Source organism: Drosophila melanogaster, chromosome 2R (genome assembly GCF_000001215.4).
Source record: "Drosophila melanogaster chromosome 2R".
NCBI classification, from domain to species: Eukaryota; Metazoa; Arthropoda; class Insecta; order Diptera; family Drosophilidae; genus Drosophila; species Drosophila melanogaster.
Genome location: NT_033778.4, coordinates 12,243,335 through 12,259,060, shown reverse-complemented (window position 1 = coordinate 12,259,060; position 15,726 = coordinate 12,243,335). Strand labels below are relative to the sequence as shown.

The following is a 15,726-nucleotide window of genomic DNA, read 5'->3' as shown; positions in this document are numbered from 1 at the left end:
TATGTATGTACTCACATATGTACATCTATATAAACAAATGTCTTTTTTATTGTCCGTTTATTCTAATTACCGGTTGTGATTTATGTTTATGTAAACAGTTCTTCGATTTTTAAGTTCAAATTTTAATTGACAAAAATATACTTCAAAATGTTGCAAATTTTATTCTTAACGGATAAATGTTAACGTAAATGTTAAACTAACATTCGATGTTAAAAAAAAACGAACTGTAAAGTCAGCTGTTGCAAACATATAGCATTTGCCATTGCATATGATGGGGAATTAACATACACACATACACATGTATATTATACAGCAGACAGAAATTACATACGTATACGTTATTAATAACAATGACGGTAAATTTTTCCATATATTTTTCGATTTTCGACTGAAATTGCTATACTTTTTCGAAGTGATCACCTAAAATAAATCTTCTATTTGCACACCATATTAAAAATAATTAAGAATTTTTGGACAACTTTAGATTTTGGATTTGTGAGTCCGATTAACTAACTTTCTTCGGGTGGATCTTCATTTACGACATCTTTCGACATCTGGCTGGATCTGCGCTGAGTTTCCTGGCTATTACGCGGAGGAGTATCGGACTTCCTTTCGGTCACATTACTGGCGGACTTCCTTTCCGGTCCGGAGGAGAGGAGCATCCGCTTGGTGCTGTACAGATCACCACTGCTGGCTCGCGGATCCCGCTGGCGACCAGCGAAACTCAACGAGGCTCCGTGGGTGGTGATGAAGGATGTGGGCGGTGGGGGCTCGCCCCGCTTGATGGCCTCCTTTCTCTCCTGCTCGCGGCGCTGCTTTAGGGACAGACGGGCCTCCCGCATGCGCCGCTTCACCTCACGCTCCTCGAACTGCTCCTGATCGAAGGGTGTGTCGGCCGCTGGAGGACGCGTCTGATTTATGTTTCGCTTTATGTAGGTCTCCAGCTCCTCGTCGGTCATGTTCTTGGTCTTGATCAGCTCGGTGAAGGCCATCTTGGCCTCCAGCTGCTTCGCCTGGGAGCGTTTCAGGCGATAGAAATCCTCGCGCTCGAACTCCTCCAACTCGCCGCATATATAGTTATAGGTATTTTGCAGGATGGGTATTACCTTGCGGATACAAAGTGATATTTATTGAAGATTATCCATGATAACATATGGATCATATGAATTAATTATAATTACCACATGCTCCAGAGCATTGACCCTCATGTTGGTCTGCAACGAGGCTGCCTCCAGCATTCGCACTTGGTATTCCAGAGAGGCGAACTCCACCAGTGCCTTGAGTGCCTTCGTATAGGAGTCCCTGATTCGGCTCACTTGCATACCGCCACAGCTGAGACCAGCCAGCGGAAAAGCGCCCACGCCCTTCGTCTCCAGCTCCAGGGTGTTCAGCTTGACGCCCACAATTTTGATCTCCGTGCGGCGTAGCGATACGGTTGCCACGTGGCTGCGGCTTACCATCTGCGGCTTGAAATCGGCGCCCAGAAGATTGGCCTTTGCCATCGAGAATATGGCATTGCGCATCGCCTCATCGCCGTGCATGTCCTGGTCGAAGCGGATGCGACGCAATTCGCGTAGCTTCATATCGATGGCGTCCCGCTTCCGCTTGAGGAGACCCACGCCCCTTCTAGCCGCCAAAACGCGCTGCTTCATGATCACCGAATTGGCGCGGGATGGAAAGATGGGCAGGATATCGCGTTTGGCCATGGCGGTGACTTTGGAATTGGACTCTGATCACGTAGAGTTTGAATTTGGCCGAATTGTAGACTTTGTTACAAACGAATTACTGATGTGAGTATAAAAACATATGTATATTTTTAAAACCACGCTTATAAGAGGTTTTCAAATGCTTATGGAATAAATATGAAAATTGTGGAAGAGTGCTATGAATTAGCTGGGATTTTATGACTCAATCGGCAAAAAGTCAACAAATTTACTCCCTTGAATTCTTTTCGAGCTTATCAAAACTTTCAATTTGTATAGTGAATGCAGTGGTGTATATTATAAATATTTTGTATGAATAAGAAATTTTAGTGCTTGCCAAAATAAGAATTAGAAATGAATAGTTATTTTAGGCTGTAATTATACTAATTAAACTATTTATCAATCAGTTAAATGAATTGTTAACCCTATAATTGAAAAAAAAAATACCAAACAAATTCCTGATCCGCCAAAATCATTTTAAATTACTCATACGCATAGTTGCCTATGGAAAATTACGCATACGCAACGTTGCCTTATCTATGCCTGATATTTAAAACAGCATTTTTATTTAGCTCTCGAAAATGATGTTTTAATTTACATTAGCTTAATCCCTAGAAAATGGAATCATTCACATATAATACATTTGTTATTTGTGCTAAAGATAATGTCCACAAATCGGCAAACCAGCGAATGCGTGTGTGTGTGCAATTACAATGCGGAACGTTTGACCATTCCACTGGGATTTCACATTGCCCATTGGACAGTTGGCCACTGGACACCATTGGACGGCGATTTTGCCCATTTTCCAGCTGCCGTACGATTTCCTTTGCCGCAGCGAATTGTCGCAATGTGGCGCCGCTTGGTGCAACGCAGCCTTGGCGCATTTGCAACGCATGCCAACAAGTTAAGTATGTTAACCTCTGGAAAATTAGACATGCCACAAGGGTTGGTGGTGCGGTGTGAGCTGGGCGTTGGGCGGTGGGTGGTGGGTGATGGTGTGGCAATAGCGATGGCTAGGTAACGAAAACGAGAATGAAAATGAAGTAACAATGCAGCAAACATCGGGCCAAAAGAGCGTTTGTAGTTGTCGTTGTCGTAGTCGTTGTCGCTTGGCGACGACAGCAATGCGCCATTTTTCGTTCGCCCCGCAAGACATGAAAATTTGGCTTTTCCCTCCATCGCTGTATGTGTGTGTGTGTGTGTGTGTGTGCGTGTTGGGTAAACATTCTGCCAGGCGTTTTCATTCTCTCTTGGATTTTCGCAATCGCAGGGAAGCCACACATTTCGCCCTCTGACCCCATAGAAAAAACCGCGTTGACAATGTCTTAGGCGAAATTTATCGCAGTTCAATAGAAAAATATTTAATAAAATTGGTTAGCCTTGCTGAATAAAGGAAATAATCATTTCTTTACTCTAGAATATATAAGAAATTCCAGAAAATTTCTGTGTGTTGTCAAGTGCCAAGTAAACACGATTTAATTGCGAGTAAACATTTGCCTTTTCTCTTATGGAAATATTAATTTGCATACATGGGTACTTATGCATGCTTAGTGATTTTCATGCCACAAAAGCTTGCAAACAACAAATGAGCTCAAGCAAACATAACTTTTTAGCATGTGACAGTTTTAAAAAATAATGAGAAAACAGGATACATATATACACGTTAGTAGTAGTAGAAGGTTGGAATATATTCGTATTTCTACATATAAATTGTACAATGTAGAAATATACAGAGATCCGGTTTGGGACACTACTTTCCCTTCTTGCCCTTGCCCTTTCCCTGGCGCTTCCTCTTGCGCTGATCCTTCTTCCACTTGCGCCAGTATTTTTGAATCTTGCCCGCCGCCCGGTTCATCATGAAGATGACCAGCTTCTCCTGCTGCACGCGACGTTCCTCCTCCTCTCGCTTGACCACGATGTTCTTGTAGATGCGCTCCTCCTGCCTGTACTGGACCATAAAATCGTCGAGGACCTTCTTGGCAGCCAGATACTGATCCTCCGCCACCAAATTCTCACGCATCTTTTCGCCCAGGCTGGTATCGTACTTCTTAAGCATACTCTGCAGTTGCAGGAGCAATTTGTTTCTATAAAGGATTGAGAGCACTTAAATAATAAATTACTCGATTTGTAGCTTACTTTTCGCTTCGCAGCTCGTGCTCTTCGGCCAGATGCTTCTTGGTCATCTTCTCGTAGCTCTCCCGGGCATTCTGCAGCTCCTCCTCCAATTCCTTCTGCCTGTCCATGCTGCTCTTGTGGTAGCTTCGCATCGTGCGATGGCACTTTTCACTGTAATTTGTAAATATATTCAAATAAGAATTTCTAGAACTAGAAATCCGAGTTACATTTCGTTCTGAATGGCCACGTTGTTCTGCCACTTCTTATTGGCCAGATCCTCCTCGACCTTCATCAGATAGATGCCCTTGGCGGCCGTCTTCCATTTGCCAATCACCTTCTGGAAGGCCAGGCTCGCCTTCAGTTCCTTGATTTTCTTCTTGATGTCCACATTCTGATGAAAGATGGCATGGAGCTTTCGCTCCTTGGTAATCTCGCTACGCGAGGATCGGTGCAGATGGACGTGGGCGCTCTCCAGGAGAAAGTGAAAGGCGGCCAGCAATTGGCGATCCCTTTCGTTTAGGTTCTTCTTCAAGTGCGGAAAGAATCGATGAATGCTATGGTTGACCAGGAAGAAGTCCACGATTCGCATGGTGGTGTGGTCATGTGGCAGCTTGGAACGTCCACTCTGCTTGCCAAGGTGGCGGATCATGTCATCGATGGGCTCGAGAACCTCCTCATAGCAGGTGTCCTTCAGGACGCTCTTCAACTTCTCGGGATTCTCCAGCAGCTTCGGTATGATCATCGCTATCTTGATGCGCTCCTGGGACATCTTGAGCACACGTTCCACTCCTTCCAGTCTCACCTGACGTTCGGCGGTGGTATCTGGAAGGAAAAAGGATATGACTGGTTTTGTCTTAAAACATTCATTTTATACTAACCCATTTTTACTTAGCAGCTTTACGGATCCTGGCGCATATATAAAATCCTCATTGAAAGATTTTCGTTTACACAGACATTAATAACTTTACAAAATTTCCTTTTTGCGATATAATTGTGTGCCGGGTTCTTTTAAAATGTATTAATTTAAACGACTCTCGGATACAACAGGAATTTTCTATTTATTATTAACGAAATCACGAAGTTAAAGCAGATAGGTGCAATTAATCTGCCGCAACCTGGAAAGTGAAGCTTTTTTTTCCATTAAATGTTCTTGAGCGTATTTCACTTGTTTGAATATTCTTAACTTCTATGCTTCTTTTGTTTTTTCTATAATTTATGTTTTTCCGATTTTCTGGCTATGCTTGTGTCGAGGTCTTTTTGAATTCTGAGCCGAGTTTGTTATTGTTTTTGGGGATAAACAAACATGGCTTGCTATGTTGACCGTGTTGCCTGGTTGCAAAGCCAAAGAATATATACCAAATAGAAACCCTTTCGATCAAGGAGCAACTGAAGAAGGGGGCGTGGCGAGGGGCGGTAAATTTGAATGGCACTTTCATGGCAATGACTGGTAGAAACTTTTGCCAAGTGCAGTAGTCGACAATGAAGAGTGTGGGGCGGTTTTCTAGGGGGCGGTGGGCGCTCGCCTTCGGTGGGTGGCTTGTTGCTTGTGTGTGGCCATGTCGCATTATGTCAACTGACGTGGCATGAATGAAAGCTGCTGCAGCAAAGCAAACGAGGGAAAATGCGCTGCAGAGGGGCTTGCTGGGAAAAAAGAAAACCATAAGAGCATGAAACGAACTTGTGAATGCAGAACAATGTTGGTGGGTGGGGTTGGTGGTGGTGGTGAAATGTTCCTCACTCAGGTGGAAAATCTACCTAATGAAACTGGCATGAAAGGGGGAGCCACAGAGTGAATGTAATCTGGGAGCCCTTCGCTGCAATCTGCCAAAAATCGGATTCACTAGTACAGTGGAGTCTCAGCACATCCTACCTAATTTAATTTTAAATAAATTTTAGTTACTTAGACGAAGTAATAATATAATAAGGGTCAGTACTTTTTCTTAAAATGAATAAATATATAATATGTTATAACTAAAGGCAGTAGTAATTGCATAAATGAGCTAGCAAATAAAATGCTGCAATGCGAACCAACTAAAAAAAGGAAGGGCAAGATGAAAGGGAAGAAAAATAAAATTGAGCAAGACATAATATTTGTTGTTGCCTTTGCAAAAAGAGAGATGTGTGAGAAAAAGCCAAAAGAAATGACGCATAAACAAGCAGAGAGAGCAAGAAGAGAGAATGTGCTTTCAAAGTGTGCAGCAAAACGTGTAAAGTAAAAAGGGACATAACAAGAGAGAGAGAGAGATTCAGAAAGAGAGAGCGAGCGCCTCAAGTTATGCATCGAAATTTGAAATTCAGGAGTAACGGGAGAGCGCCCTACAGTATGCAGCCAAATAAGGCAAGTCTGCAGAGAGAACGAGAGTCTTGCGCACACGTATACGTAACAAATGGCCATGCAAAGCACGAACGCAGAAAAACGCTAACGGTACTGCAAAGGAGGTGCAGGGCAAAAGCAAAAATCCAAAGCCAAAATGGTTCGCTCTCCTGCTGGTGGCCCACATTCGCTCAGCTGAGCTCGGCTTTACCGTTAACCGATTAGAGACTTACCGCTTACCATTTACCGTTTCGGGCCGTCTGGCCCTGGCTCATTATGTCCCGTTGCCTTGGCAGTATTGTTGTATATTTTTATAGTCGTCCTCACTCGACAGTTTCCTTTTGAGTTCTATTTCTCCATTTCCATCCCCTCTGCACATCTGCTCTCACATAGATTTCACAGAAATGTGGGCCCGTTATGCTCGGCCTGGCCGCATTGCAGCTATAAATTTGTTTGTGGTTCACATTTGCCTTGGAAGATTACTTTTGGCCATAGTCGTCGCGCAGAAGTGGGCGACAGAGAGGGAGAGGCGAGAACAGCGGAGATACCGCGGAACAATGGACTCAAGGAAAGGGAAACGAGAAACAAGAAACGACTAACTAACTGTGCTTAATGGTGGGTGGTGGTTCGTGGCTAGGGAATGGTGGGGATGGGGAATGGAATGGAATGGGGTGGAAACCCCATAAAGAACCTTTTTGAGAAAGTGTTATTATAATGCTCGGGCTGCCATCGGGAAGGTCAGGTTGTTGGGTCTCGTACCAGCGGAAGCTAAAGATATGCCCCTGGGTCTGGTCTTCCTTTGAGCAGGATGGCTTGGTATTTTCACGATAAAATACGAATTTAGTTTGCGGTAGTTTCGCTTTAAAGAAAATAGATCTAGATTCGTGTTAGGTTGTGGTAGTTTGAGATGGGATTATAAGAGCAGTGTTTATAAACAGATTTAGATTTTTAGTTCTTAGAAACCTTGAAACTTAACGAGAACATCTTATAATATTTTTTCAAAGTTATACTTTCACTATTGGCTTCTCATTAAGAGCGACTTAACGAATTAAAGCATTCGTATGAAGGCGCTTTTCCGGGTAAATTATAGCCACGGACAGGATTATTATGCCTCGGAGTACAGTACAGTTATAGTTTCCTTTTCCCACAACTCGATTGTGCTCGGAAGGCATTCAGTTGCCGCGCAGGATCCATTTGGCCGGGCACCTGGTTTTGTCACCTGAGCGAGGACCAAAGGAAGCGCTCGCACTGGCAAATGAAGTGGCACCCAGCCCAGTTCTCGCCCCATTGAATCCTGTCGCCCACCTGGACAACTTTCCTCTGAATTTTTCATGGCTTTCTTGGTGTTTTTTTTTGGTAATTTCTCTGTCTTTTTTTTGGGTTTTTCCCTGTCTTGTTTCCGTTTGGCAGTTACACTTTTGGACTGTAGTTTTTGGATCTGTTCCGAGGCAGTCTGGCATGTATTTTGAGTTGGTAATGTTTGGCACATTTTATGGAGCAACTTGCACTCAAGTTGCCCCGAGAACTTTTGGCTTTTGCTTCCGTTTGGTTTGACTTGCCAACCTTCTCTGTAATTTGAATGTTCTGAACTGTGAAGCGAGCGACAGAACAAACTGTCGTTCAGAACCTGCAAAGAGTTAACTTGGCTAACAAAGTGTATCCAGCCAAGCCAAAGCCAAGCCACCCAACCAGCCTACCCATCCACTCGACTTGGTTGTTTCAAATTTTTGTTGCTATTAGAAAAGTTTCTGTTCGCTTTGGCGAGCATTTTTTTCCTCATTTTTTTATAATAATTTAATAAACTATCAAAAGTTTGGGAAAGATTTAGCTTTCGCTACGCTTGGAGAACAAACGAAATTGAAATTCAAGCAGCAAATCCAAATCAAGGATTCCAGGACCTTGGCAAGTTTATCAAAGAAATCCGGGCAAAAACAGTTTCAAGAAACTTTAATTGGATCAGCGTAGATATTGACATTTCCTAAATGGGGGCCGTTGCAGAAATGCCAAAGTAATTACATACTTAATACATACAAATAATATCCAATTACAGGCATTTTTGTATTAGCTATTAAGTTTACTTTTCTGCTTACATATTTTCATCACGCAACATTCATGTAGCTTCTGCTTCTGCGAACCTTTGCAGATACTTAATTATGATATAAGATGGATATTTTATTTCATACATATTTCAGCACGTGCTGACTATCGCCTGGCTGTGATCATCTTCAAATATTGTATTTATTATATATTTTCTGTTTGACCAAAGTCAACAATAAACGACAAAATGACCGCACGTGCACCGGGTTTGTTTGCCAAACCTCACTTCCGTCTCCCTCCCCCCTCCCATATCCTGACTTGCCTGTTTAATTTAGGCCAAAAGCAGCAAATGTCCGGGCCAAAATGATTGATGATATTGCGTTGCGAAAAAAAAATGGCGAACAAAATTCACTTGTTAGTGGTAAACCCAGCCGCTTACTTTCATCTGACTGATTCCTCGCGAAGCCGGCGAAAATCTCTTCAGACCAAGTTAATAAATTGTTTGGTGTATTTGTTGCATTTAGCGCCTACACAATTTGGCAAACTTTGTAATGAAGTCGCTGTGGGAGAGCCCTATATCAGGTTTCTCATCTTGTTTGCGATACAGTCGAAAATAAAACTCGATACAAAATGCCAGCGAAATTGTATTTTAAGTAAAGTACACATAAATTATGTTTATAGTATCTGAAAAGTGTGTATGTTATCGTTTCTATCCTAAATTCGAGTGTTGAGAACTGAAGCTTTAAATTCTTGATTTTCAATGCATTTTTTTCTGTTTATGAGGTGTTTAAAGTACTGATTTTTTACTGTAGTGAACTCCGCGTTTGTTCTCTGGCTTTCGTCCTTTTGCCGTTGCTGTTCTGTATGCAAGGCACGCAAATTTGTTGCCAATAAGCGGCCGAAAACAATTTTTATAAGTCTTGACTGGGAAGATGACTGGGTTAAGGTGGCAGGGGGGGCAGAGGGGAGGCGGACTGGCAGGACTGCCAGAGGGGAGTCCTTTTTTCCTATGCGTGCTGCGTGCTTTTCTGTTCTTCTGCTTTCGCTGAGCTTCCCGCGCTCCCCGGACTTCCTGCTTTTTCGGATGCGGCCAAGGGTGAGATGGTGGCTTCGAGACCCTGGAGTTGCTTAGCTACATCGTCGCCCGGATCCGGAATGTAGGTCATGTTGGACGCCGTTTTGGAGGAGCTACCACTTCGCCAAGTAAGCGAGAGAGAGAGAGGAGGAGAGAGAGAGAGAGATATCGCACTCACACGCACACACGCATAGAAGCATTTCCACCAACCAACACACTGCCAGCATTCATTATACACACACAGAATTTTCGGATGTTGGTAGGAAGAGCGGTGGAAATGGAACAGGAAGGAAAGCAACACTGTTTCCCATGAATACGTTAGCCTGGGCTGTAGGTGGGCGTGGTCTACAAACCGCCCACGACTCGGATATGTGCTTTATTATAATAAAAATTTCATTACAAAATTGAATGTTGACGTGTCGCATGTGCCGCACTTCCTGTTTCGCCTTACGCACATCATTACATAAATATTGCTATAATGTATCCTTCATTTCTGTTCCGGTAGATACTTACCATATTATGGACAGATGTTATGGATTATAGTTGAATGAATATGGATATAAAATTGTTGGAGTCGTAATTTTACCTTGAAAACTCTTTTTAATTACCAGTACTTACAGTCGGTAGGATTTCTAGCTGAGCTATAGAATAATACCTAATAAATAAAATATAATTTAAAGTAGAACAGCTGAATATACTAGCAGTTAATATTACATTAAATTCAGTGGCGAGTTCATCTCTTATTAGATTCAATACAATGCCGCGGTTCAAAAGTACCATTAAATCTGTGACGATTCTTTTCAACTTAAATACATACCTCGATGTCTTTAAATTGTATACCATTTACCCATTGCCAATGAGTTGGAAAAGTAACCCTTTCGAAGGCAGGCTAATCATCCTTGGCCACAAACTTTTCCACTTAACTGTCTGGTCAGGGCCACATTGCGTATACGCGATGCGGGCCAAAGGACCGCTATCAGTCCGGCAATTCCTGTCCCAATCATCCTAGACAAATGAGGGTCCTTGTCAATATGAGTAATAGCTCATCAAAGTTTCATTTTCAACCATTTTGATTTTTTTTCTGATACCCTGTGTTTTGTTACTTTTTTTTTTTTGCCCACACTTTTCGTGCATGCAAATCATGTAGAGCAGTGGGAAAATCAAATGAAATTTGGAACTTTCGACAAACCATTTAACCCAAAGCTGAAACTATGACAGAACAAAGTTTTATATATTATGGTAGGATTTGGGGCGAACGGATGTGTATATTTATGGTTATTTTGGGCTTTTTGTCACCCCAAGAGTCGAATGAAAGTTGTGACACATGCAATAATTTGATTTTGCTCGCAAATAAATCGTAAATCGTAAAGATTGGCGAATCAACAAAGTGCAAGCAGCTGAAAACAAGTTTTTGGGGCCTCCTTTCGTTTTCGTTTTCTTTTTCCGATTTCGATTTCAATTTTCAACAGGACCTGTTTTTTTTTTCCCCCAACTTTTGTTGTGGGCGTAATGAGACAGAGCACACCTCCTTCACTCCGCCTGTGAAGCATGTTTTATCGATAATTCGTGAGTGCGACGTAGAAAAGTCACCCACCAGCCCCACCAGCTGAGCTGAGCTTCACTCCATTACAGCCACCCAGAATAAGCAGGCGGCCACCCAAACCATCCACGCACTCACATCCATTTAGTCTGTATAACAAACAAATGTTTTTTGTATGTGTCAGGCGCCGGTTTCCCTTATTTTCCATTTCCCTTTTCGCCTTTCCCCATTTTATTATTATTATACCCATTACTCGTAGAGTGAAAGGGTATACTAGATTCGTTGAAAAAAGCACAAAGACACAAAGACGCAGCGTCAGTTCGTTGACCCATGTATATTGTATATTTTTTCATAATGATTTCTATTAATTTCCCAAAAACTTTGTGCCACGCCCACGCTAACGCCCTAAAGCTGCCAAACCGGTCACGCCCACACTTTTAAACAATTTTAAAATTGTTTCTCATCCCCAATATCTATCGATATTACAGTAAAGTGTTGAGATTTCGCGTTCGCATTCACGCTAGCTGAGTAATCGGTATCTGATAGTCGGGGAACTCGACTATAGCTTTTTCTTTTGTTTTTTATATCTCTTTGATTTTTGTTATCCAAAAATCGGTTTTTGCGGACGCTCAACTCACATGAAACTTGGGTGAATATATACAAACATATTTTGTTGTACAGTAAAAATTATTTTGATACTAAATAATAAAGCATAAGAAAATTGTATCTATTTCGAAATAGAATTTTCTCATATGAAAGCATTGTGCTTGATTAATTTTCACTTCTTAAGCATTTGATCTTCAGCCAAGAAAGTGTTTAGTTTTTGTCAGTGTATACCGGCTTTCTTTAGGTTCCGTTCGGAAGGTATTGACAGGAAATTGGAACCGGTGTTCCCGCAGGTGGAGCTGTTCGGTTTTCCCTATTCCGTTTGATTTCTGAGCTGGGTGTCATGTTCGTGTCGAATATGGAGACATGTGCCCAATAATCGTCCCATAAAGCTAAAAATAATACGAAATTTATTGCTGTAAATGACAAAACTAAATTTACATACGCTATATATGTCTACACATTTGATTTATTTGTTTATCAACGACGATGACGGGATTCTTTGCATCGATTGATTGGCATTAAGTGGGCCATTAATGGGTGGTTATGTGCAGGTTCGCAGGCTGACTCAGCTTCATAAATAAGAAATCCTCGAAAGTAGGCTATGAAAAATTAATTTTCCGCCTTTCATTTAAAATTCATTGGGTATGGTGATAGTATTACCCATAAATTATACGGTATTATTATTCAATTAGCGTGACAAATATGGTTCATGCATAATGCAGCGCAATGAAAAGTGTCGGTTGGCCAAGAAACAAGAAATGCAGCCGAAGGCATGCAAGCTGGCGGTGAAAAAGCCTTAAGCTTATTAATAGCGAATGAGGAAAAGTCAGGAAAAACAGCGCAGAAATGACAGCGGCATGTCGGAAAGCGCATTAAAGCGAGTAAAAAGGGCGGACTGCTTGAAAGGCAAGGCGCGAAAAAGTTAAATGGAAATGGAAAATAATTAGCAAACAACTGCAGTGAGGGGGGGGGGGGTGGTACTCGCCTTGCATCATCATTATTGTTATTATGTTAAAAATAAACTTTTTATGGTTATTCATTCGTTGTTATTCGTTATTACTACTACCTGACCTTGTGTTGTACCAAAGTTTCTGGAAGAACGACAATGGCCACAAATAGCAATATGCATGCCATTCGCAGGACATGCAATCATCCGTTCAAAAGGCTTCAACTGATTAAAGTGCATTTGCCCAACGCCATTTTCCTTGCATTTCCATCGTGGCTTAATCATTCTTAAGCTTTTGCATACATTCGGCCGAATAGGCTGTGGCATGGCAAATGCAATTTATTCAAAAAAAAAAAAAAATTATATACTCGTAACCAGAGCTTAAGCTGCACTTTATCGCCGGCTAAATGGAAAGAGGTCAAAGGGGAGGATTGCGAAGGTGCGATAAAAAACTGAGAAAATAACAAACGCATGCAACCTACCAAAAACAACGGCAATCAGCAATAAAAGTATGAAATATACATGCTGAAAAATAAACGGGACCACGTAAGCTCCGAACTCTGTATACCCTTTACGGCACAATCATATGTGGCAACGAATTAAATAACTCACTGAACTCAATGCAAATGGCATTGAGTTGGGAATGTGCTTTAAATTTTGGGGTGCGGAACTCGATGGAGTTTACATGGAAATGCAGTGAAATGAGCTCGTGACATGACATGCCAGAGCTATGGAAATGTGAGCTGGAAAATGGGAAAATGGAAAGCGGTGGGCATTGTGAGTGCACTGAGCACAAACTCTCTACCAAGCGGAATGAAAGAATTTTATTTCATGCGTAAACGTTAAGAAATATCTTCATTATTGTATCTTTTCTTTTAAAGCACAAATCGTTGAACCTTGCTATCAAATACAAATACATTTTTTCAAAACTTAAATTTGGTTTTGAAAATTAGTAGCTTATCCACATTGTTTGCCTAATCGTTTTAGTGGCTTGATTTATGCCAGTGTTTTCTTTTGGTGAAGGTAACTAGGGACCTGCAACTCGCATGATGAACGGACAGGCAGAAGACTGATGGTTGTGACGCATGGAGTGCGGCAAAAGCGAGTGGCAGCCAGTGCGATAGGTTTTCTACTTACGAGTACTCACTGTGGCTGGTCCTGCATACGGATATAGACGCAGATCCCTTTGGAAATTGTATTCTGGGGAAAGTTCACCAAATTTGTACAAATATACAAATTTCGCTAATATGTGAAACAAAGTGATATCATCCACGCTTGAATAGCTTTCTTGAAACCAAGCGGTTGAAAGTATCTTATTTTTCCTTTCATTTACTAAAACCTTTACCATTGTATGGTGGTCTAAACTGTAGCCCAGCTGCTACAATTTCTCCACAAACAGTTGGTATTTATTTATCCATTGGCTGATTAACTAAGCGCTGTCACCTTCTATTTGATCGGGCAAACATTTGGAATTGGCTTTGGATTTTTCAACACGAGATTTTGGCAAGAACAAAGCTAACAGAAAGGGAAACCAACTACGTCAAGCCGAAGTTTGTATACCCTTGCAGTAGTTAAGTATTTGAACAAAAATCTTATGCTTATCGAATAGTTATTATTAATGAGATTGCGAATGTATGGCAAAGTGATTTTAATAAACCTAAACCGAAATTATATAGTGTACAAACATTTTAGAACACTTTATGGACAAAAACCAAAGGTTTTCAATAGAATGACGACTTTTGGGTAAGTTTCATGTAGAAACAGACGTACCTGGCTATATACACTTGATACTTGTTGATACTGATCAAGAATGTACATATATACCTTATATAGTATACCAAATGTCTCCTTTACTGCAGCATAGACTTCTAACTGAAATCGATATACCCAATGTAAGGGTATAGCATCGTTTAGGGCAACTTTTCGAGTTTCACTTTCGCTGGAATCAAATATTTACAGATCGCAAATGGATAGCAAAGTTAAATACTATAAAAACGGGTGATACAATTACTTTAAGGCAGTTAAACTTAAATCGTCAATTTGAACCGAGTGGTGCACTATGAAGTTTCTGTCACTTATTGTATATGTCTTCGTGATGCTGAGTCTGGTTTCCAAACTGGAGGCTCGCCAGCGTTTCTACTGCCTGTGGAGCACCAAAAGGGCCTGTTCAAGGACCACTCCCACATGCCTTCGACTCCAGTCGGGAGTTGATGCACAGAGCAATGCGATATACACATGCAAATACTATCGCAACGATTGCCAGTATCTTCTGGATAATTGCAAGGGCAGTACATGTGAGTTACTTTTGACCTAACTATATTGTTATTTTATTTATATTAATGAGATCGAGGTATTAATAGCGGAATAGCGGATGCGCATTCATATTTAAACATTTAATGTTTTAAGTGCATAGAAGTATAAATATATTTATGACATTGAAACTTTTACTTTCAAACGCAAAAGTGCAAGATATGATATCATATAATCATATAAGATTTATTAGGTTATATATTAACACAAAAATCATATTATTAAATATGCTATTCACGTTTATATTTGCAGCTTATGGCCAACTTGGCACACCGGTGAATGTTCTTACTTATTGCATTGGAAATAATATCGCAATTGGAGGAACAGGAGACTGCACATAAGTTAGTTGTACAATATTTATTGTAATTTTATACATGAGTTATTAATTAAAAGATGTTCTATTAGATAATTCGAATTTGTGTCTTATTGATGCAAGGCTTCTTCTTTTTTATTTTTTGGAATTTAATCTAGTCACAAAGTGATTAACTAAAACGTTTTTGTGTGCTTTGGTAACTATCGTTTAGTTTGAATGGCTTTTATATCCGCATGATGCATGATGCTTTAACATTTTTGCTTTTTTCGCTCTTTTTTTTTTAATTGCAATCGCATAAATCGCACTACTTGCCAGGGTTAGGGAAATGTTGGAAAACTGGGGGAAATTATGGTTATGGCCACGCAGACAAGCGAACAAGCGGACGCACACATACAAGCGCAATGTAAATTTATGTAGCATCGCTTTTTAGTTTGCAATTTTTCGCCATTTTCCTTTTTTGGCGTAGTGCGGATGTGAATGGCAAACGCCTGCGGATGCAATTAGAATGGCACAGTGAACACTCGGCGCACGCACATAAATAATTGTATGGCATGGCCGAAATTTAGGTCATTACGAAACGTTTCGGCAGTGAAAGTTCAGCTTATTAGCATAATTTAAGAATAAATCTTGTTTGTCTAACTTTGTGTGTGATATAACAATGCTTTTGTTTTTTGTAGAAGAGAGTGAAAAAGGCTTTAGGGAAGTATACATATATATGCAGAAATAAACTTGTTACTACATTCTGTAGAATGTTTTCACTCTTA

The 15,726-nt window shown here is 40.9% G+C and overlaps 3 protein-coding genes and 1 long non-coding RNA gene across 6 annotated transcripts, besides 1 other annotated feature; 2 read left to right on the top strand and 2 right to left on the bottom strand.

The window, feature by feature from the left end:
- Window positions 1–408: 408 nt before the first annotated feature.
- On the bottom strand, window positions 409–1,779 carry Vha36-2 (Vacuolar H[+] ATPase 36kD subunit 2). The gene is made up of 2 exons (NM_136909.3): window positions 1,182–1,779; window positions 409–1,106 (listed from the first exon to the last, which is right to left on the bottom strand). Exons 1-2 carry the CDS (start codon window positions 1,704–1,706, stop codon window positions 510–512), a joined length of 1,122 nt encoding a protein of 373 aa, NP_610753.1. The 5' UTR covers window positions 1,707–1,779; the 3' UTR covers window positions 409–509.
- Window positions 1,780–3,359: 1,580 nt separating this feature from the next.
- CG13168 (uncharacterized protein) lies at window positions 3,360–5,069 on the bottom strand. 3 transcript variants are annotated; one of them, NM_206101.2, is made up of 4 exons: window positions 4,697–5,069; window positions 4,046–4,640; window positions 3,840–3,989; window positions 3,360–3,787 (listed from the first exon to the last, which is right to left on the bottom strand). In NM_206101.2, exons 1-4 carry the CDS (start codon window positions 4,698–4,700, stop codon window positions 3,454–3,456), a joined length of 1,083 nt encoding a protein of 360 aa, NP_995823.1. In that variant the 5' UTR covers window positions 4,701–5,069; the 3' UTR covers window positions 3,360–3,453. The 3 variants fall into 3 exon arrangements, with proteins under 3 accessions (NP_995823.1, NP_001286336.1, NP_995822.1); NM_001299407.1 differs by having other exon boundaries at window positions 3,360–3,762; NM_206100.2 differs by having other exon boundaries at window positions 4,707–5,069.
- A 6,072-nt stretch (window positions 5,070–11,141) lies between these two features.
- Window positions 11,142–11,360: a mobile genetic element.
- Window positions 11,361–12,065: 705 nt separating this feature from the next.
- lncRNA:CR44315 (long non-coding RNA:CR44315) lies at window positions 12,066–12,366 on the top strand. The gene has a single exon (NR_124523.1). It is a non-coding gene; the product is annotated as a long non-coding RNA:CR44315 (long non-coding RNA).
- Window positions 12,367–14,359: 1,993 nt separating this feature from the next.
- Window positions 14,360–15,062, top strand: CG43244 (uncharacterized protein). Its single transcript, NM_001259346.2, has 2 exons — window positions 14,360–14,633; window positions 14,902–15,062. The coding sequence occupies exons 1-2, from the start codon at window positions 14,399–14,401 to the stop codon at window positions 14,988–14,990; spliced, it is 324 nt and encodes a 107-aa protein (NP_001246275.1). The 5' UTR covers window positions 14,360–14,398; the 3' UTR covers window positions 14,991–15,062.
- Window positions 15,063–15,726: the final 664 nt, after the last annotated feature.

Coding starts and splice junctions, on each gene's coding strand:
- CG43244 (NM_001259346.2), top strand. CDS start 14,399: ATGAAGTTTCTGTCACTTATTGTATATGTCTTCGTGATGCTGAGTCTG. Junction 14,634..14,901: donor TAATTGCAAGGGCAGTACAT/GTGAGTTACTTT, acceptor TTATATTTGCAG/CTTATGGCCAACTTGGCACA.
- CG13168 (NM_206101.2), bottom strand. Junction 3,990..4,045: donor GTGGCCATTCAGAACGAAAT/GTAACTCGGATT, acceptor TACAAATTACAG/TGAAAAGTGCCATCGCACGA. Junction 3,788..3,839: donor CACGAGCTGCGAAGCGAAAA/GTAAGCTACAAA, acceptor AATCCTTTATAG/AAACAAATTGCTCCTGCAAC.
- Vha36-2 (NM_136909.3), bottom strand. CDS start 1,706: ATGGCCAAACGCGATATCCTGCCCATCTTTCCATCCCGCGCCAATTCG. Junction 1,107..1,181: donor TCAATGCTCTGGAGCATGTG/GTAATTATAATT, acceptor TGTATCCGCAAG/GTAATACCCATCCTGCAAAA.